Consider the following 21,342-nt stretch of genomic DNA (forward strand, 5'->3'; position numbering starts at 1 on the left):
TTGGCACGCTTTTAGATAACATGGTGAATGAACCCACATGGCAGACATGTTTCTCATATATATTTTTGCACAATTTCTTACTTTTCTCTATCGCTCAGTCAGACTTTTCGACGTGTTTGGCTGCTCGCACTGAAGTAATCGCAAAGTTTTGTGTCTGCTGCAAGTTTTTATCTCTGAAAATTGGCGCATTAATGCGGCTAAAGAACGAACAAAGTTTTGAATAACTTGTTTGGACTTCTAGAAATAAAACTGAATTATCCGAGTTAAACAAGTAGCAGTTACACTATGACTTCAAAAAAAAAATGTATGACTTAATGCTCGAGAAGTTAATGGAATGTGGTTATGAATAATTCTTTGACTGCGCTTTAATTACATTCGAACATTTATGTATTTGCAATCAATTTTTGTAAAAATAAACAAACTGATTTATGATAGTTTTTGTAATTCAGGGACAATCAAAATTCTTTGCATTTATTTACTGAAATGGCTTTCATGTTTCCAAAGGTTTTTTTTGAGAAAGAATTTAAAAAAGTCAATATTTTCTTGTACTTTTTCAAGCACCTTTTTTGTTGCTGACTTTGCACGCCCTGTGCCATTGACCATTAAAAATAAAATCCTCTTCCTGGTAAATGACATGAAAACAATTCAAGCGAGGCTTCAATCACGTTAAGCCCCAATCCAAAAAAAAAAAACAAAAACAAAAACATGCAGGAAATTCATGCAAATGCAACCAACTGAAGTTGAACAGCGCGAACTGAGGAAGCATTCTTTAAAAGGCAAATTCAGGGAAAATGTCGAAAAAAAACAAACGAAAATCACAGGCAAACAAATAAATAAATTGACCATTAAAATAATTGCTGTGCCTAAAATGCGTCTCGAACGTGGCTTGTAACACGCTTTGCTCGTTGTTGTTGTTGTTGTTGTTACTTGTTGGCGCTGCGAATGTTGCAACAACTTGTCAAACATTTGAATTACAGTTACGAAACCAATAGCGATGCCAAATGACCGGCCCCTCGTTTTTATTTATTTTTTCATTGGCCAAATTTGGCTAAATTTAATGAAGCAATTAAATGTCTGTCTAAAAAAGTTGAACAAAAACAAACACTAAACATTTCAAATTGGAAATACTCGTATTAGCAAGACTGGTCAGATGTTTGCCGGCAATAATACAAAAAAGGTGATTATTAGTTTTTAAAAAGGAATTAATTTTGCTTAGAATACAGTGTTTAAGAACAAGGAAGTTTAATTCTAAATAGGTAACAAAGTCCTTTATATAGTGTAATTTATTTCGTTGCATATTTTACACCTTTACCAAACTTGCTATTAGATATGGAATCCCACACAGTTTTTTCCACAACTTTTTGAAATTGAAATGGCTTTCCTTTTCAATAACTTATATTTTAGCAATGCATTCACAGTTTAAGAGCCACTGGCCGCGTTGTTCGTAGAATTCTCGCTAGACTTTCAATTAGTCACGCGCGCCCCAAAGCCATTCAAGCATAAATCTAGACATTGTTGTACGAACATACAGGCTGACAGACTGCTTACTGGCAAACTGACAGACTGGATGGCTGACTGCCTGACTGACAAAGAGACATTCAGACATATAGACAGACGATCCATGGCAATGGTTCTGACCGGTCTGCGAGGACTGCCGGAGTCTGTCGCCTTTTTCCCAGCGCGGAAAGAAATATTTTAAGCTGTCAAATCGTTGACACACGCCTGTCGTTTCTATTTGGTTTCTTGTTCTTGTTGTTGTAAATCACTCGATTAGTCTAATTGTTAAAATCCATGCCGGCATGGAGAGGGAATCCGTTGAAGCCTGGAAGTCCCAAAGATTTTGTCGCCCGTGAAAAAAGGCAGAGAAACCAACCAACATCAATGTCAAGTTTCCTCAGAGGTCATAAATCGTGTTCGTGTTTTGGTTGGCTGGCATTGAGAGACAACAAGGGGGAGATCTTCCTAATGTGTTTCTAAATAGTTGTGACAAATGCACAAGATGTGTTCACAGCCAAATCACACAACACACTTAATTGTGGATATAGCTAATTAGTGAACTTGTTAGAGGAGAATTTATTGTCTCGATGCTCATTGAATGCGACAGTCAGCAGCTGTTAAAAGTGTTTGGGAAAAGTTTACGAGTAATGAGCGTACAATTTTAAAAGTCAAGGCAATACAAGTCTGTGCTCCACATAAGAACAATTTTTGTTTAACAATTCCGTTTTAAAATAATGAAAAAATAACAAAAACGAACAGACTTTTAAACCAAATTCCTGACAAGCTGCGAATATTCTTTGTCACTCAAGCAAATCAACGCAATGAGAGCGTGTAAATTTTGACACATGCCCCTCATTTGACTTCGTTCCTCCGACATCCGCTCTGTCCATATCGGGAAAATCATGGGAACCTATAAATTCTGTGGTCGTTGCCTCACCAAAAATGTAGTCCAAGCCACAATTGCATTAAAAAACAAAAAACAAAAACGAACAAGCGGTTGACATATACAAAGAGTAAGGCAGATGCCATAAAAGGTTTGCCATTTATATTTGGATTCTGTTTGGCAACTAGAAATACGTAACGTCAGAATTAATTAAGTGAAGAGACCAATTTAAATACTTCTGTATAGAGTTCCCCCTTTGTGAAAGGGACGTGCAGGAATTTATTAATAAACTCGGAGAGCAACGCATGGCTGTCATAAATCTTTCATACTTTAAGGCTTTTTTTTTTTTGGATATGCTGTTTAAAAAATAAATAATTTTTTTAAAAACAATGTTTTTAATTTTAAATCACTTCCAGTCTGTGGATGTTCCTCCTCCTCGAATGCTTCTCGTTTTAATTAAGTGCACACTCAATGCCTTCGCCTTGGTCTGGGCCACAATCTTTGTGAGTTGGAATGGCCCGATCCCTGGCATATGGCAAAGAAGAATTATATCAAAACATTGAAACTTCTGGGGGAGAAGATTCGAGTGCAAGCCGCACTTGAAATGTCAACTTTGTGTCGGCTGATGCTAAACAGATGATATACATTTTCCGTTTCATTTCTCCTTCGTTTTCAGCACATTATTGGCCAATAGAGGAGATTGGAAAAGTGTGAAGTTAATTGTGATTCTTGCAGGGCGAATCGTTGCAGTCGAGTGCCCTTTGAAATTCCAATTAACACTATCGGCGAACGATTAGCACCCAATCAAGATTTAAAGATCCGCGCAAGTGTGAAATAAAATATGGTAACAGACGCCTTCTGGGAGGTCTATTTTTAATTGGGATTCTTCTTAAAGTTCATGTTTAGAATCAACTTACAGGAAAATGTTTATGTTGTTAAGGGTGAGTTTAACAAAACCTAATTCCTTTATACATATTTAAAAACCTTCTACACATTTCTCTAATTTTTTTTAGGAATATTATGACGTATTTCCGTAGCCAAGTCAACACCGGAAATGACAGACTATTTCCCCTTGATCAGAGAAAGTCGCTGTAAAAAAGCATGAGTATGTAAGCCAATATGACTTAATCAAAACTCCATCAAAAGCAATTTATGTTTGCATTAGAACTGAATGGGCATCAAACGGGTTTTGAGTGCCAGTCCGATCGCCAAGAAGATCATGTTTCAAAGTTCCAATGGGACAGGCCGAGGCATGTATAACGATGGATCATGGAGCTGGCGTTAAATCGCTTGTAAATGAGTGACAACTCAGCGGCTTAATTACAAACTGGATCACAGCTCGTCTGTCACAAGAGCTTAGCCCCGCCAATTTCGGATGGCTTAGATGACAGCCCTGACCAGAGTCCACTCGGAGTAAGTTTGACTTACCTGCTTCAGATCCAATAAGATGGTAACGTACTCAAACTGCCGGCCACCCTGCAGCGTTGGTGATTGCCACCAGCCTTCTTCGAGTCCGGAACCCGTCGAAATCAGCGACTGGATGGAGCGCTGCTTGGCTCGATCCGAGGAGTGGGCATTGCAGATGCCGCACGGCTTAGCTCCGACTTGTTTGCAATACTCCTCGGCTCCGTTCTGGCCACATGTCGCATTCACCGAGATCTCAGCTCGGGAAACCACATTGAAGAGCGGTGGATAGAGGCCTCCGGAGCCACTTGATGAGTACGAGTCTTCCGATTTTAGCAATCGAAGGGCTAGAAGTGGGAAAATAGATAGATCAATGAGGGTTCACAAGGTTTAAATTGTTTTCTTGTAAGATATTGTAATGCAATTTAAAATTGGTTGCGGTTTTTTCATCATTTAATTAAAATAATACGATTTAAAGAATAGAAAAAGATTAAATATTCCAACTGGATACTATGTAAATCAATAACTATTTATTTTGATATTTCCTTAAAAAGTGTCATAGTATCAGAAACAAAGAGTCTTTATTTGTTTACATATAAAAAACAATTGTATTTAATAATGGCAAGCATTGTTTGCTCCGAGGTTATTCCTTTGATTTTTAGGGACTATTTGTATGAGCTGTTATAGTACTCCTCCTCCAAATCAGACAGATCCTCTTCCATTTCATCTGCAACTTTCGCTATCTTTTCGTCATATTCGCCTTGCGTAGCTATGCACAATTCCGAATTCCTTCTGATATCCTCGTCGATGGAAGCGTAATTGTAGAAAATATAGAATTCCTTAAGGTCCTTCACCATCTTAATTAGAGATTCTCCGGCGCGAACTATATTGCCTGCCCGCACCTGAAGTTCCAAAGCGTCCTTCTCGCACTGAGTGCTTTTAGAGACTTGGCTGGGACTTTCATTATCGCAAGCTAGCTTCAAGATTTCTTCAAAGTTAACCAACATGCTGCGAATGTCTGATTTTAGTTGATTTCTGTAGGAGATTAGCTGCGTCTCCCTTAATTGCGTGGTCCTTGAGCTGCTATCCATGTTCTTAGTTCTATTTAATATATAAATTAACATATAATGTAATAATATAATATTCCTTTTAAAAACCTTAAAGCTTTGCTAACAATCCTTAAATCTCCAATTCGTTTTAAATCTTCAATCTCTCAATCCAACTGAAAAAAAGATAAATCGAATTTCGATTAACGAGACACTGAAGAGGTCACTTGAGTTAACATTTTAACAAACCAAAATCGTTTACTTTCAATCAAAGCACCCAAAATCAGTTGCTATCTCCATTATTCAAATTCTGACAGTTTTTCCCAGGCCAATCAATTAAATTGCTCAAACCGAACAAGTAGAGAACAAGCCCTCAAGACAACATTGCCAATAAATCACCTACTTGGGCCAGCTGCTCTGGATCGCTGTGAACTTTGTGCCATGAGAATTATTGATTGGCTGGCTTGGCCGGGTTGAATGAAAAATGTACAAGTATCTCACGGTACGCAGATAACCCAGCCGTGCAACTTTCGAGATAAACTTTATCGCTGACCAACAGCTAGTAGCCAACAGCCAAAAGCCAGCAGCCAACAGCCTGAAGTTTCAGTTGTAGTTGGGGCTCAGATGTTGACCTGGTATGCCATTTGCATGTTATTGTAGCTCCAAATTGCAGTCCACTGCTGTTTGCAGTTGTTTCCTTTTGCTGCCCAGCTCCTTTTTTCTTTTTTTTTTTTTTGCCAATTGTCAACACAAAACTTTGCAAACAAGACAAAAATGTTGACGTAATTGCAGGAAAATGGCATATAAGTTATAGGGAAGGATCAACAAACAAACTTTTTGGGCGAATGAGAAAAGTTTAGCCTGGGAACTTGAATCTGAAGTTTCAGTAGTTAAGTGAGGGTGGCAAAGGGCTATAAATCAGAACTATCAATTTTAAGGTTAGGCAGACAGTAAATAAATAATTTAAAAATATTTATGTAAGTTTTTAGGTTAAATTCTTCAAATTTAATCCAATCGTATTCAATTGCAAAGATTCCATCTCAGCTTTTATGGCATTTATTTAATTTATAAACACTTTCATTTTTTGTGGCGCAGTCAATTTGTCAAAACATTTAATCAGCAATACTTTTCTCACTTAAGCTGTCAGCGCTGGAAAACGTGAATATATTTTTTTTGGGGGATGGGAGTATTTGAGGGGCGGATTGGGAGCTAAGAGGCCTTATACATAACTCAAAGTATACCGTTGAAAAGGCCACCGCCAGCCTGAAGTCTGCAGTTATTTAACTTCCCTCTTTTTTTTCTGCTTTTGGCTACCGCAAATTTGTCATTTGTCAAAACATTTAAATGCCATTTGCCGGTTTCCTCTTGAGTTGGGCGATTTTGACAGCTGTCGATAAGTTTTTCTTTCACGCTTTTAACACTTTGTATTTGAACTTTGCCCAGAGCAGAGTTTCTTGTTTTTCGCTTTGACTGAAAGACATTTGTTTGGATCGCTTTAAATCAATTTTTTTTTGTCTAAGCTTAGTTTTTCTCGTAGACTTTTAAAGTGAAAGCGATACTCTCGCAACTATTTTTCGAATTATTGTTGGCTGGCATGTCTGGCGTCAATTATTGATGACTAAGTTATAAATAGTTTGGGAGTACATTGTTGCAAGTAAATCGGGATTTTGTTATGAATCGTGGTAACTAATTGGTTTATTTAAAGTGGGAAAGTTTAAAAGGTGTTGGCTGAAAAAATACAAGTTGAGATTGCAACTGACATTGATTGGTTTTCTTATAGAGCTCACTCATATTTTATTCGCTTTTGTTTTTACCGAAAAATCATCTTTTTAAATTAGTTTTCTCGCTTTTTTCATTATGTACCAACATTTTGGTGCTGAATTAAATTATTCCATCAATTTTTAAGTGCTTCTGCTTCTCTTTGTTTACTTTATAACGACATGACCAGGCGAAGATGATGCCTTTAACATTTTTTTCATTGTCGCCATTTTTTGTAATTGAGCCGTTTCCCCAAAAAGTTTCTTTCATGAGGAGTGAATTTTGATTACTTTCCCGAGCATCCATCATCATCTTTTTCGGCTTACCGGCCCTTTTTTGGTTTACTCTTTATAATAACATTTTACTTGCAATTTTTCAGCGCCCGAAAATCAATATTTGTATGCAAGTTGAAGGCAAATTGGTTATGCAAATCAGTCCGCAGCCTTAATTGGATGGAGATTTTCGCTCTGACAGGAAGCACTCCAATTGCTGACCAACTCGAGATTACCTTAACAGCAAGTTGTCTATCCCAGCAATTGGTTAATTTCCATTGCCATCTTTGAAGTCGGTTGGCAACGACTTAATAAGCAGCTGGGAATGAAGAGAACTGATGCCCCTGTAATTTCAACCTCCAGCTGTCTGTTTGTGTGCATAATTGGCCAGGAGGAAAACAAGAATGTCTGGGGGCCCCATGGAGCACGGATAGCCAAATCCCCCGTCAGCCTGTCCAAAAATAGTGGAAATATTTATGTACCGCATGCGCCATGTCGATATGGATCAAATGCGGAACAGTAAAATGCTTTCAACTTGCGGCACGTGGATCGAAGAATTTCCCTGAAACTTTACCTTTTTCAGAAGGCCTGTGTCTATTATGGTAACTAATTAATCAGGATACGCTTGAAAACAGCAGTGGGCAGTTGGATAATACGCTTCGACTTTGCACTCAAAAGTAATAGGCTTTATTTGCAAGTTTTCTGTTCCTTTTTTTCTCAGAAAATTTTCGAGATGAAAACAGGGATGATATGCGAATAGTTTCGATATTATATCGAAAATTAAAGTCTATGCGATAGATACAGAATTCATTAAAAAACCGATGCTCTTTTCACTTCAATATTTCTTTCTTATGTTTTAAATATCTTTAACATATGTATTTGAATATGTAAAAATAATGTTTAAGTTATAAATAGTTTAATATATTTCATAAAGTTTTGTATGTATTTATAGAAAACAATATATATTAAACTAACTCAAAATTAAGTTGGTTTCCTATTAAACATAAATTACCCATTTAATAAAAAACCTTATCTTATTAAGAAATTCAACTCAATTAAGAAATAAAAATCATAAAGCTCCCCAAAAGTCACTCCCAAAATGGGAAGCTACACAGATCCAGCTCCCCAAACACGATGTTCCCCCCTAATTGCATCACCCACACATCGCGCCTTTTCTTGCTGTTGTTGTTGTTGTGAGTCATGCCAACAACAACAACGAGCGAACATTGAGTGGCAGCTACCAGTCTTCAATACCAAATCAAGCATTACTTGCATAACACAAGCCAGCGAAGTCATCGACCACATTGTGCCCATGATGAACATCATCATCGCGATCGGCGGGCGGGCAGACCATGGATAAATATTTTTCTAAAAACGAACAGGGGAACATGGGCGATCCGAGAACTCGGACTCGGATGCCTCTTGAAGATGTCGAGGAAGAAAAGCCGGTAGCCGATTCTCCAGTTGGAGAAAGATGCTTGCTGGATGGATGGAGCATGTGTTCTTCTCACCATCTTTTTGAAGCACCCACCGACGTCGTTGGGAGCCAACAAGAACCCAGCATCCGTCTATCCAAACCAAACCAACCAACCAACCAACCAGCCATCCATCCAACCATCCAGCCAGCCGTGAGTCCATCCACTTGGCGGCAGGCAGCTCCAATCTTAACCCGTTCGGTTCCCACTGAGTTTCCCGGCTTTTAACGCTGCGCTGCACTGATGCATGACCAAACATCTTCAGTTCTGGTCAGTTTGCAGCCCCCCTTTTTCCTTCCCCCTCTCCCTCACCCCTTTTATTTTATTTCTTTTCTTGGAAATCTGTTGACGCAACCTGGTCCGCTGTCCGCCGTTGTCGTCTTGTTTGTCAGTTGGTTTGTTAGCCGGCTTTGTTTATTTTCAATAAATATTTGACATTTGTCTATGCATTTTTCCCGAACCTTGGAGGACAAGTCAAGCGTTTGGCTGCTAACACCGACCGGGTACATTAATTTTTCAAGTACCTCGAAACCAGTACCTCCTCCCTCCCTCTCTTCCCCTTTAAGAAGTGAATGTTTTAGAACCCTCCTCCCAGTGTCGTAAAGTGTCGTAAAAGTTTTGGCTGAAATTGTCACCTGCCACACACCTGGTGAAAAGTTCTCGAGCCCTGCAGTTGCATTCCCCTTTCATCTCTGCGGATGTTTGATTTGAACTTTGCTTGCGAAAGGAAAGGAAATTGTTTACCCAAAACCTTGTGTGTGTGTGAAATTCCCCATGAAGTGTTAAATTTTTCTATACCTAGGTTTGATCTAATTTTTAAATGTATCACCGAAACACCGGGTACGATGAACTCGGAGTGGCTTACAATTTCTAACAATTATTGCATATATAAAAAAATATCAAAAGCGGCAACTTTTAATTATTATTTTATACAAAATAATTAATTTCCAAAAAAGATCAAGATTTTGGGGAATTTTCGAACACCCATTAAGCCTTTGGCTCTTAATTAAGCGACTTGTTTCGCCAGGCTGCCAAAAAAGGCAGGCAACTTTTATCTAATCGGGAATCAGAATTATGTAAGCTACCTGCAAGATTGTTTTCGTGTAGCGGTTCACTTAATAATTTAATAAGCACCACGAAATCATGAAAGTATTTGCGACTTGAGGTGAACTCTCCTTCGCTGCACTTGTGCTGCGATAATTATCACGATTTATGAGTCAAAAGCTCTTATCAGCCACTTGCAATCATTGCACGAAAAGGCGTTGAAAGGACCATTTAGCCATTAGCCAAAAACCATTGCGGCCATTAGATGGGAAAGGTGGACAAATGGCCCCGGCGTGTTTGCCAATCACTCGAAATGCATTTTTAGCTTCGAGGTTTCGGTCCAGTGTTTGCCACACGCCTGTTAACCAACACTGTTCCGAATGTTGCACATGCGCAGACGATTTGCCATCGGTTTGGTTTCGTTTTCGGGGTTTTTGGGGTCTCCTCTCATATCGCACTCATTAGTTTCGCTTGAGTGGGCCTTGGGTGAGCTTTGTGATATCGGATATCTTGGCAAAGCCCCTCGAAAAGACACGAGTCGCCCACACTTCTTTTTCGGAATCACTTTCAGATTTTTTTGTGCACTGTTAATTTGTCATTAGCTGTCAGATTTTATTAATATCTTACTTAGTTTTTATTTTATTATTTTGCGAGCATGCAAAGCCGCGAGTCGCATAATAAGTAAAGTCATAATTAAATTTATAAGCTCTGAGTCATCTTCTTCAAAAGGGAAAAAGGAATGACAAGTTGTGTCGCCGACATTGTCGTCTGTCTAGACAGACTGAGATTTTGTCTTTCCTTTTTGCTAAAAGAAAAGTCAAATGCAGAAAAGGGAAACCACAGGAAGTTTTAATGGAGTTGTGGAATTCAGTGGGTGCACAGAAAAGGAAATGAGATGAGATAAAATATAAATGCAAGGATGACGTCAGTAGTGTCCATATTCCTGAATACATACATACCTTTTTTTAAAGGTAAAAAGCAAAACAAAATAACTCAAATTTTATCTTTATTCTGAGTAGATAAAAATGTTTTGGGGATTTTAAAATTCAAGAACATTGGCAATGAGTTCTCGACTGTTTTTCCTGGAAGTTAAATTTCTGAATTTCAATTTAATAAATGTTTCGTGTAAATTTAATTTCTGTTAATTTATTGTAATATTTTTTATTCTTTGTATGTCTGTCAAACCTAAATATCCTTTGCTCTATTTCAATGGACAGCCAATAATAACCAATATGTCAATTACGATCACTTTTATTGTCGTGTTGTCTAGTTTAACGACCCCAACCGGCAGTTAAATCAAACACTAACTGGGTCGCCCGGTCATCCGCAGGCTTCGAGTGCTGTTAATGCGGAATGACAGCCATTAATGGCACACGTTGTACGCGATCGGTAATAAACAAATCATTTACCCGCAAGAGCGCTGTTTCCCCATTCAGGTTTTATAATAAAAAACACTTTGGCCCGCCCCGAATCGATGTTTTGGACAAACTTCAATAAATCTCTGGCGGAGTTTCGGCCACGTCCAAAACCGGGCTGCCTGCCAACCTTCCTGGCAATCAGAGTTGACTTGTAAACTATTTAATTAGCACATGGTCCGTAAAGCGCGTTAGTTTTGGTTGTAAAAAGGCGCCGACCAAGCCGTTGGGGAAGTCAACCCACAATCGTGCTGCAGGCGCCATTTCGGCCATTTGATGGCGCCGCCGTCGTTTTGGCCACCAACTGAAAATGGCCAATTGTTAAGCCCCCTGAAAACCCCTTTCCTTTTTTTTTCAAGCAGTCCATTCGAGGAGCTGGTTAATTGTTCATACATTGAAGAAATTGCATTCATTTTGCTTGTTTACGTCCCAAGTCGCCTGACGCTGTTGATGATTCGTATCTCTCATTTTGACTACAAATTTTTATCGCCTTGTCGCCGACTTACTCATCCAACCAGTTTTACCTCAGTTTTTCTGTGGTTATTGCCATTTGATAAGCCTTTATCCTGTCGCGTCTGCGTCACAAAAAATGTTGCTATTTGAGTGGCAATTAACGATTTTATTGAACAAGCTGCTGCGGAATTATCTCCTAAGTTGAATGCAAAAATGCCTGAGAAATTTCCAAGTCAAATTGAGTGGAGTTACTGTTAAGCCAATTGGACGTTGATTATTAAACTAACAATTTTGGTTAAGCAAATATTGTTACGACTGAAAATGATTGGAAAACTAGGAAATTTTGTGGGAAATAAAAAGTTAATTGGTATTTAAAGTCTTTGATATCTTAATGTCGAAACTAGTCAAACATCATCAAATTTAAAATGATTTTAAAAGATTTTGTATTTTTAAGACTACCAGGAAATCATTTTTTACTTAGGATTTATGTTTTAATTAAGCTACAAAGTGATTAATTTGCGGTTTTACTTTATTGTTAAACTCACACATCTGAAATACTCATTATTGCTAATGAGCAAAAAAAAAAATGTTGGTGAGCAATTGCAAAATCCAGCAAATATTATTTCAAGGATACACAAAAACCGCAATGCCATTAAAACATACTGACTGCAGTTAAAGTAATTTAGCAAAAAAAAAACAGCCGAATCGAAATAATTAAAGGTAAACTCGAATTTTTCATTAAAGAAATGCCAATGACTGGTTTCGGCAGCAAATAGCCTTCGAGTCGCATTAATTAAGCAATTTGTCAGGCGTCGTGTCGCGGCTTTTCGTTCGACTTTTCTGATCCCAATCCCCAAAAGGCTCGTATATCGGGCCTAATCGGATCGGATTCTCCTGGCCACTTTGCATGCAAGGCGTCAATTTCTCATTGATTGGTCGTGGCCTTCGTTATTTAGAACACTAACACTGTGCGACAAAAAAATGTTTGAGTTGATTTTTTCTTATTTTTCACTTCTACTAGTCAAAATAAGAATACAAGTTTTTGGATTTGTTAATATCAATAGCCAATCAGCTTCTACGCACACTCAAAGGTCCCAAAAACGCGTGTTTTTGCATATTTCACAGCCTTATAATACCATATTGGGAAAATATTTTTTCACCGTTATAAGCGTTTTATGCAAGTTCAATATCTATTAATTAAAATATATTAAGCAAATATACCGTTAGGCTTTTATAACAATGCTTTAAAATTTTTTTCTCCCAGCTCTATACTCTGGGCGACTACGTATGGAACTTGTTACGCGAGGATACCTCTGAAAAAGCCAAAAAAAATCAGAAAAAAATTTCACTTTTAAAAAAAATAATAGTTTATTGGAAGTAAAAAAAAAATAATATTTTGTGTTAAATATTTTCATAATAATAATTTCATTAAATTTATCATAAAAAAAGAAATCCTATCACTTAGAAGGTGGCATAAATATTTTTGTGCATAACTTATGCCCCTTAACCGAAAACAATCAAAAAAGTAACTCAAACAAACATTTCGTTAAATTTTGTCGCACAGTGTAATCAATGCCAATGCCAAAATGTTTCAATTCTTTGGAGCTGTCAGAGGCTGTAAGCCAGAAAGACAAGCCGCCAACGGCAGTCGACAGTCGACTTGAACCTGAACCCGAGAATTCAAGACGGAAATTTTAATTCAAAAGCCAAACCTGAACCTGATCTTCTAGGATGGAGTTCTTCCAGCTTTCAGCGTGTTGGCAACGCGTGTCTGCAGACAATTTGTTTTGTCGTTTCATTAGTAGTTGCTCAGACTCCAACTTGATTTTGGCATTTTACTGTGTGTGTGGAAAACGTATTTTCCAACCAGCTCTCCTTAGCCATTACTCAAAGTAAGCGAGCGTTTTGCGAAAAATTTAAGTGGGCGTTGCAGCAATTTTCAGGTGGATGCCTTAAGATTTTCACACCCAACGCGTGACTCATGTTCGGAGGCACGTTTCAGCAGCTGTCTGTCAGCTGTTTCCCCCTCGTTCAAATATGCCCATTTTTTCCATGGCCTGAAGTCAGCTTGCTGATGGATGAGCCACCGTTGCACCTTCAGTCGGCCGTCGTCTACCACATTCAAAATAGATTGGCGAAAACTTGTCGCTGACTGTCTGCATGGTATGCAGACAAGTGACGCTAAAGATGCCACAAAAGATACTTTGGGAGGTCGTCTGGGTATCTCTTTTATAACTGAATCAGAGTTAAAGGGGATTTACCGAAAGAAAAATGGATAAAGACTAAGTTCAAAGTTTAATGGTTTTTCTAACCACACACCCTTCCCAAATAAAAGCATCACTTCAGATATAAAATCCAAAAACTTTACATTTCCTGCAACCCAAAAAAAGTGTTTATTAATCTTTTGGGGTGGTCCGTAAAAACTACATACTTCCCGTGCCATTTCACTGTAAAAGATATAGACCACATGAAGATCATCCAGAGACAGCTAATTTTTAATGAAGCTTTCATCAGAACGATTACTTGGGGAAAAACACCAAAATCACCTCAAAGAAAAGCCTATTTTCAAACATTTGATGCCACATTTGAAAGGAGAACTTCTTTTAACGCGAACATAAAGCATAATTAGTCCACGAATTTGGCAGCTTATCCGACTTACTCCCTATAATATTTACACAACACTTTCAAGTGTTTTTCCCGCGGTTCCGTTCTGATGAGATTCCGGCAAAAGAAAGCAGGGATTTCCCTTTCCCAGAAACGAAAAGCGTTTCATCTCTGCCAAAGTTCTGGGGAGTGTAAATCGGATTTGATGTGAGGGAGGAAGTCGAATGTGTTGACATGTAGGGGCATGATATTGATATATTTGCCACGGCATAAGGTCATTAAGTTCGACGCCTGCAGTCGATGCAATCAGGTAGAAATGGAAAACCGATACGGGTAACTTTTTGGGGATATATTATATGTGTTTAGCTTATCACTTGCATCGCAAACCGATACTTTCTTCCAGACGGAGGAGTTTTACCTGTCTTCGTAAGGGAATTTATCAATGAAGTTCAATGACAGTTGCCGTGGCATTCGATCAACGATCGTTTATCAGTCTCGGAAATATTGACAAACAGCCTGATAAAGACACCGGCCGGTTTCGACGGAGGTTACAAGATATCTTACAAAGTGTAACATGAAAATCTTCCATTCAACCAGTTGATCATTTGGGGATATGTCTATATATTTGTGATTGGTTGACACCATGATAATGTTGATTTGGGTAAGGAGTTTATTTGTGAATGATAGCGGCAGAAAACTTTTAAACATTCCCTTTATTCCATTCCATTCAAAAATAAAAGAATAAATATTTTTGGATCAAATCAAATCAAATGCATTCCAAAAGATGTATTTAAATTATAAAAAGATCTTTTTACCTAAAATAAGATAGAATGATTTCATTTTTGTTGACAAAGACAACTCTTTCCAAAGTTTTGATTAATTTATATTTATTTATTCAAAGTTATGGTTTCCTATAACTTTTTGCGTTTCTTTTACATTTAGTTAGTATGAAAGCTGCAGCTGTTTCCCCCCCAACAACAACTCCCTTTCGAACTGACCCACATTTTTGTACCCAGAAGAAAACAATCTGAAAACTAGAAACAATTTATTCGCTCGCCCATCTTCGTCTTCTTATCTCAAGTGTCTGCACCAACGAGCTTCGAATTTGTTATACACTCTGTGCAGGGTTCCCCCTTCTTCCAAAGACCGCGGTCCGTGGCTCCCCACCCATTGAACAGACCATCCTATCTGGCATTTTGTGACCCACCAACGTGTGACTGCACATCAACAGCCGCTGACCCGTTAAATGTTCCGGTGGCCATCATCATTTCATTCCGTTTCCCTCCAAAGTTGTTGGTTTTATCCCGTGTTTTTCGGTCGACGTCGCCGACTCGCAGACGGCGTCAATGTCTTATCAAAACTTGGTCTATAACATTAATTTATAGCCAATGCAAACACACACTGGTCGGCAGGAGAGTTCTTAGGGTAGACCACTTCAAAGTTCCAAGAGTTGTTTTCAGTTCTCTACTTCATTTCATTTGGAACTCTCCCATCGAAAATCTCGGACCAACAATTAAGTTCCCGAAGAGTAATTCTCCCCACTTGTGTAAACTCGAAATCGTTTTGATTCGCTCATGTTGATATAGGAGTTGTGAGGAATTTCCATAGATCATTTGTGGCGTCTGTTGGTCAGCTGAGTTTGGTGTTAAACTTCCTTTTGTTTGGTCCACAGAACGGTTTGTTTACAAAAACGCCCCCCAGTTATTTGTGTTGTTTACATGCCATGGACTTTCTGGGCTTCTAAGTTTGTGTGTTCCGTTTTGTGGTCCATAAAACTATTTTAATGGTCTTCAACTCTAGTTTAATGCTGCCAGAGTGCTCGATTACTTCAAAAGACTGGGGCAGAATTATTTGAAAGATATATTAAGTTTCAATATCGAATTACCCGAAGAACATGAACAATGCTCCACGGTCTATTGTTTGGTTTTAATGAGTTCAACAATTGTTTTCCCATCGCTCATCCCTTTGTTTTGGCTCAGTTTTGACATGTGTTCAGTTTGTTCTTTGCTGCAGGGGAGTTTTCTTTAAGTGTACCCCAAAACATCAAATGTTGCAGTTTTTTTAGCTGGCCAGCTGCCCTGGTGCTTCCATCATCTTGTGCATTTCCGTTAAGGCGGCGCAAATTATTGCCTCGGCCAGGTGTTACTCAGTTGATCTATAAGTGCATTTAAATAAATTATCACAACAAAGGGCAAAACGAAGACAAGGGAGGGGATATAAAAAGAATGCAGGTGAGAATGAGAGATTTATAAACGATAAACAAGTCTGAGTTACAAAGGCAGTATTTCAACGTTCGAGGGAAATCTCGTAGCCATAGGTCATGGAATAAAATATAAAAATTCTTTCAGAGTTTTCAACACTCCTACCATAAATTTGGTAAAATATTTTTCACCTTAACACATAGTACTCTTTCCCAGCTCATCATTTAAGTGTATTAGTTTAATCATAAATGTATATATCTTTTTCCCAAACAACTCTTGTCCATCTCCTTTGAGCCTCTTCAAGATCAATACTTTTGCTTTTCACGCTTCGATCGCTGGCAATAGAAAAGCAATCATAAAAGCAGAGTTCACTCAACTTTTACGAACTTCACATGTCAATAAAAAATTAAAAACAAATAAAACACAATGACAACAGGCGGCAGCCGCCGCTAAACATTTTCCCACAAATCTAAATTTCCAGAAGCAGGCGAAGAGAAGTGAAGTGCGCTTTTTCATCTCTAAGCATTGTGTAATGCAGTTAACAAGAAACAAACAAAAAATAAAAAAAATAAAGCAAGTCCAAACGAAACGAAACTTAACGAAAAGGGAGAAAAATCAATGAAGAATGCATTTCACAAACACTTTTCGATCGGCAGCGAAAAGCAAACAGCAGCTGGATATGAGTTGGCCATGACTTATGGCTACCAGTGTACAGAATGTATCCACAAGATACTTAATGAGCTGATAAAGTGTGCGTGTTTGTCCAAGTATCTCGCCGCTTGATTGGAAAACAACCCAACGAAATATCCAACGGAAATGCTAGCGTGGGTCAATCCATTCCTATCGTATCTTTCGGATCTGTGACCCATTTCGCCATTGGGAAACTTTCGTTTTTCTCTAATCCAAACAAGCCAATCAATCAATTAATGCCAATCGCCTCGATCGGGCGTTATAAATACGACTTAACTGGGCAATAATTTGCCCGATCAATTCGCGTTTATGTCTTCAAGGCTTTGTCGTTGAAAAGTGTTTCAATGAATGTTTCAATACAATCGAATGATTTAGAATTGATTTGCAATCATTATCGGATCAGGAAATCACTTAGTTGATCACTCATTGAAAAGTTGCCCCAAGCTGATAAAAATTTTCCTGAAGTATTACTTCGAGTTTAGATATATTTTCTTTAGGTAAATACAAGTTTTGTAATGCAAGTTTTGTTTACTCTGACGATGTGTAAACTATATATTTATTCAAATAGGAGTAATACCATTATTTATTCATATTCTTTGTCTTTCCCCTTTTCCCACATAATATTAATTCTTATCTTTCTGGGCTAATCATCAGCAATTTCTATTAACCACACTATGGCATTAAGAAGTGATTATCATAAGGCAGCTTAAAATGAAACGTATCCAAATATTTCCACACGCAACTTGGAAGCAGAACCAATTTGCGTTGGCTTTGTAGCGTTCCAAAACTAATTTTAACGACAAAAACGCTAGAAGAAGTGGACACAGTAAGCCACTTAGTTTTATAACCATGGCAGTCGGGAAGATATTTTAATAAACCCTTTTTTTTTGTCGGTGGCCATGTGTGTGGGTTCTGGGTTCTTTGGGAAACATATGTTGCTATTAGCGCGTGAGGCATTCCACAAGGCGGCACGCATGCCTCCATCAATTATCCTCTCCAGGGACGAACTGCCTAACAATCGGCCATTGTTGCAGATGCCTAGTTACGGCATCTTCTACACTTCCACATCCACCGCCTCTCGGAATCGACCACAATTACACCAGAACCAAAGACCCTGGCGCTATTGTTGTCCTCAATCTGTTCCTCTCAGAGGTTCGGGGTCATGTGCTCGTTCGCTTGTTCGGCAAACAAATGGCCTGAAGTGCCCAGAAGACCCACACATTCGCTCGGGGACAATCTCCAAGGGTTACGAAGAACATATAGCCGAACATAAACATGCGCATATTGTATTTCTATTCATCTTTGTTGATCGCCTTTGTTCGCTGGGTTTATCGGTTCAATTGGTTTACCAATTGTGGCACAAATATAGGAGTGTAATTTGTTTCAAAATGTATGTTATTATTAATTTTAATGAGCCCCAGGGGGCTTACAATAACTTATTGAATCTTTATTAGGTAAGCTATGTAAATATGTGAAATGTAACAAAATCAACTTTTCACAAATAAACTAAACTAAATAAAATAAAATAAAATTAACAACTTCAACAGCAATTTAAATAAATTTTCTGAAATTTCTATTAGATGCTAATTAAATATTTTGACTATTTTCCTTTTCTTTAGAAGAAAATAAATTTATATTTATATTTATATATGTGCAATTTATTCATGAAAGCACTTATTTTGATGAACTCTTGACCCCATGACAGCTATTGAAAAAGTGTAAACACACATCGCTCGTAAACTCCGTCGGTTTTCCCCAACTAACCCAGAGTTCACGATGCCATAACCAGAGATCTATCATCTCACAGTTGGTTGGACCGGACGAGGCGATTCATATGCCTAATAGGCAAAGTTCACATAACAAAAACCAAAGTTTTTTCCACCAGCCAACGACAACAAAGGCAACACAAGGCCAGGGCAACTGTGTATGTGCCAACAACCGCTGCAACATTGCCGGACCATAACTGGACCTCTCACGTAATAACGTATAGAATTTCAGAAAAAAAAAAACAACAAGAAAAAAAAGTAAAGAGCATCTAAGGAAAATTAAAGAATCTCTTCCTCCTGTCACAACTTTCACATGAAAGTTCTTTCAACTTGAGCGGCCAAATATGGCAGAAACACGACCAGCGACCAGGAAACCGAAGGCGAGCAATGCGATCGACTTCTGGTGCTGCACAATCGATCAGAGAACCATATTTAGAAGACCCCGCCATAGTTATAGACATTTACCTCCACCTCCTCCGGATTTCTGCAATTTTCCGTTGCGACGACGCTGCGGCGATTTTTTCTTGGTGACGGATTCCGAGGAGGCATTAGCCAACATCGATTCCGAGTCGGCGGCAATGTTACTTTCAATGATCAGGCCACTTTTGGTTTTGTGTCGCCTCGAGGATTGCGATGACTTCTTTTTCTTCTCAGGACTAGGAGCAATCCGTACTCCTGTCCAGGATACAACATTCTGCTGTTCGAAGGAACTATCGTTGAGCGAAAGACTAAAGTCCTGCAGATCCTTGGCACTCGAGAAGCCCTGATGCAATCGTTTTCGATGTCGTTTCGCCTGGCAGTGGATGGCCAACATGATGAGTAGCAGGCCAAGAGGCCATTTGATAAAATTTCCGATTTGCATACTGAACAACGAACTAAACGCACAATGATCACTAAACACACATTTTATTCCGTTCGACTTTGAACTTGGATATAATTAATCTGCTCTTTTAATAAAACCTCTTGGGAAGCAGCCACTTATTTCTTTGTATTTTCATTCATAATCTATATATTTGCACTGCACTGATTGTTCTTTTTTTTGCTATTTCTTCTTCAAATCATTTACGATTTCCGCTCGATTTTTTTCTTACACACTTTTTATGCATTTGCTCTTGCGAATCTTTCACTTTATTTTGCTTTATTTTGTAACTTTGCTACTTCAGCATTTTTGCGCTATTTAATTTTATTTTTGTTTCAGACACATTTCCCATTTTCCTGCTCAGCGACAAGCAAACATTTTTCTCGGTAGCTATTTTCGTATCCTCGACGTGAAGTGTAACATAAAAAAAGAAGACAGAAACGTTCGATCTTGCAGGCGAACTCGGAAATGGCGTACAGAAATTTCGCATTCACTTATTTATTAGCAGTGGCTTATCGCGTAATTGCCGTTTAATTTTATGACACATAAATAAATCGCCCAGAGCAGCCGCACTATTTGAAGGCACTATCATCTAGAACTCATCCATTTCGCAGCACGCGCTTCCCACTTCCTACGCAAACGACCGTCAAACACAAACTGATCGCAGTTGCACTTCGAGCCGAAACAAGAGAGACGGTTGTGGATCTTGTGTGGATCGTATTCGCTTGCAGAGTTCGGACTCCGGAGGAAGTTGAACCGGCCTTCAGGGAAACTTAACACCTCGGAAGGGGTTATACGACCGGGCGGCATATTTCTAATTAGGGACTTTATTGATCTTGACCGATCTTAAGGTGTGAAGGTGACCTTCAGGCGAGTGAAGTTTCTATAAGGAACTTTTGATAGTTAATATTCTTTTAAAACAATCATCTTTAAAATCTGAGAAGCACTTGCAGTGAACATGTCCTTGGTCAGGATCATCAGACGAGTCGGTCTATGTCTGAATGTCCGTCTGTCCGTCTACCCAACTGTCCGACTGTCCGTCCGTATGAACGTTGAGTAATGCGGGGAGTCCACAGTTTTCTTGTTAGAAAAGTTTTGATAACAATTTTGTATTATATTTATGAATAAAACTGTTTTATGATTCATACAAATCATTCATACATTCATACATGCATACAAAGCCTTATTACAACTTTTTGTAAATATTCGACAAAAAATTATATTGAACATATAACGCTTAGCCCTTTTGCACCTCCTATTTGCATTTTCAAAGTTCCCTACCGTCTTATCATCTGGTTCGTTAACATCTCCATCAGAGCAAATTACGATCCACAATCGTGATATTCTCTTTTCTTAAGTTCACTCTCTGTGGCCCTTTTCACAGATTTCTCTTAAGATGTGGTAAACATTCAATGATTTACCTGTTGCACGAATAAGTTGCAAGCCAATTCGTTTGACTTTAACAGGTAGAAATGGTCCGCTTAGACGGGGAAATTCCCGGCGTGCCAAAGAAAATATTTGTAGTCCTGCGAGCACCTTGCACTTGAAACTTCTTTGTTGTCTGCTCCTTGTTTTCCCTTCCAGCCTTCGCCACATGTTTTTTCCACTATATAACATTTTGACAGTTTCGCGTTGTGTCGAGAGTCCTGACCTTTTTCAACGCTACTTTGTCCGGACCCTCAATGTCCTACGGTCATTACTGAGTATCCTTGCGGTGCTTTTGTTGCGTCGACACGGCATTTTAGCAGGTGATGGGCCCCCGGAGAAGTGGAGCGAAATGCGGCACTTAACGCCAGTTCGGATGCATCCCGAATGCATCCCGAAGATACCCTGAAAAGATATTTCCTGCTAATACGACGATACTCATTGGACGATTTACGGTGGCGCACGTTTCATGTTGCCCGCGGCTATTTGCAGCCCAATCGTGTGGCACTTACATAAATACCTCGTTCTCCCTAATAAGTTTGCGTTCCAT

The 21,342-nt window shown here is 38.7% G+C and overlaps 2 protein-coding genes across 5 annotated transcripts in view; both read right to left on the reverse strand.

The window, feature by feature from the left end:
* The window catches only part of LOC108090040 (laminin subunit alpha-1), a 68,267-nt gene extending 48,254 nt beyond the window's left edge, over nt 1-20,013 (reverse strand). For both annotated transcript variants that reach the window (XM_017188538.2, XM_017188540.2), the window contains exons 1-2: nt 18,974-20,013; nt 3,809-4,131 (exon numbers count right to left, since the gene is read on the reverse strand). In XM_017188538.2, the coding sequence (XP_017044027.1) occupies nt 3,809-4,131; nt 18,974-19,370 (720 nt within the window). In that variant the 5' untranslated portion in view covers nt 19,371-20,013. The remainder of the gene's footprint in view (nt 1-3,808; nt 4,132-18,973) is intronic.
* Nucleotides 4,344-7,598, reverse strand: LOC108090041 (mediator of RNA polymerase II transcription subunit 22). Of its 3 annotated transcripts, none has more exons than XM_017188542.2 (3): nt 7,435-7,598; nt 4,942-5,006; nt 4,344-4,885 (listed from the first exon to the last, which is right to left on the reverse strand). In XM_017188542.2, the coding sequence occupies exon 3, from the start codon at nt 4,873-4,875 to the stop codon at nt 4,450-4,452; it is 426 nt and encodes a 141-aa protein (XP_017044031.1). In that variant the 5' UTR covers nt 4,876-4,885; nt 4,942-5,006; nt 7,435-7,598; the 3' UTR covers nt 4,344-4,449. The 3 variants fall into 3 exon arrangements, with proteins under 3 accessions (XP_017044031.1, XP_017044033.1, XP_017044032.1); XM_017188544.2 differs by lacking the exon at nt 7,435-7,598 and adding an exon at nt 5,093-5,125; XM_017188543.1 differs by lacking the exon at nt 7,435-7,598 and adding an exon at nt 5,080-5,098.
* Nucleotides 20,014-21,342: the final 1,329 nt, after the last annotated feature.

The sequence above is a fragment of the Drosophila ficusphila genome, unplaced genomic scaffold, assembly GCF_018152265.1.
Source record: "Drosophila ficusphila isolate 14025-0441.05 unplaced genomic scaffold, ASM1815226v1 contig_712, whole genome shotgun sequence".
Classification (NCBI taxonomy): Eukaryota; Metazoa; Arthropoda; class Insecta; order Diptera; family Drosophilidae; genus Drosophila; species Drosophila ficusphila.

Coding starts and splice junctions, on each gene's coding strand:
- LOC108090041 (XM_017188542.2), bottom strand. CDS start 4,875: ATGGATAGCAGCTCAAGGACCACGCAATTAAGGGAGACGCAGCTAATC.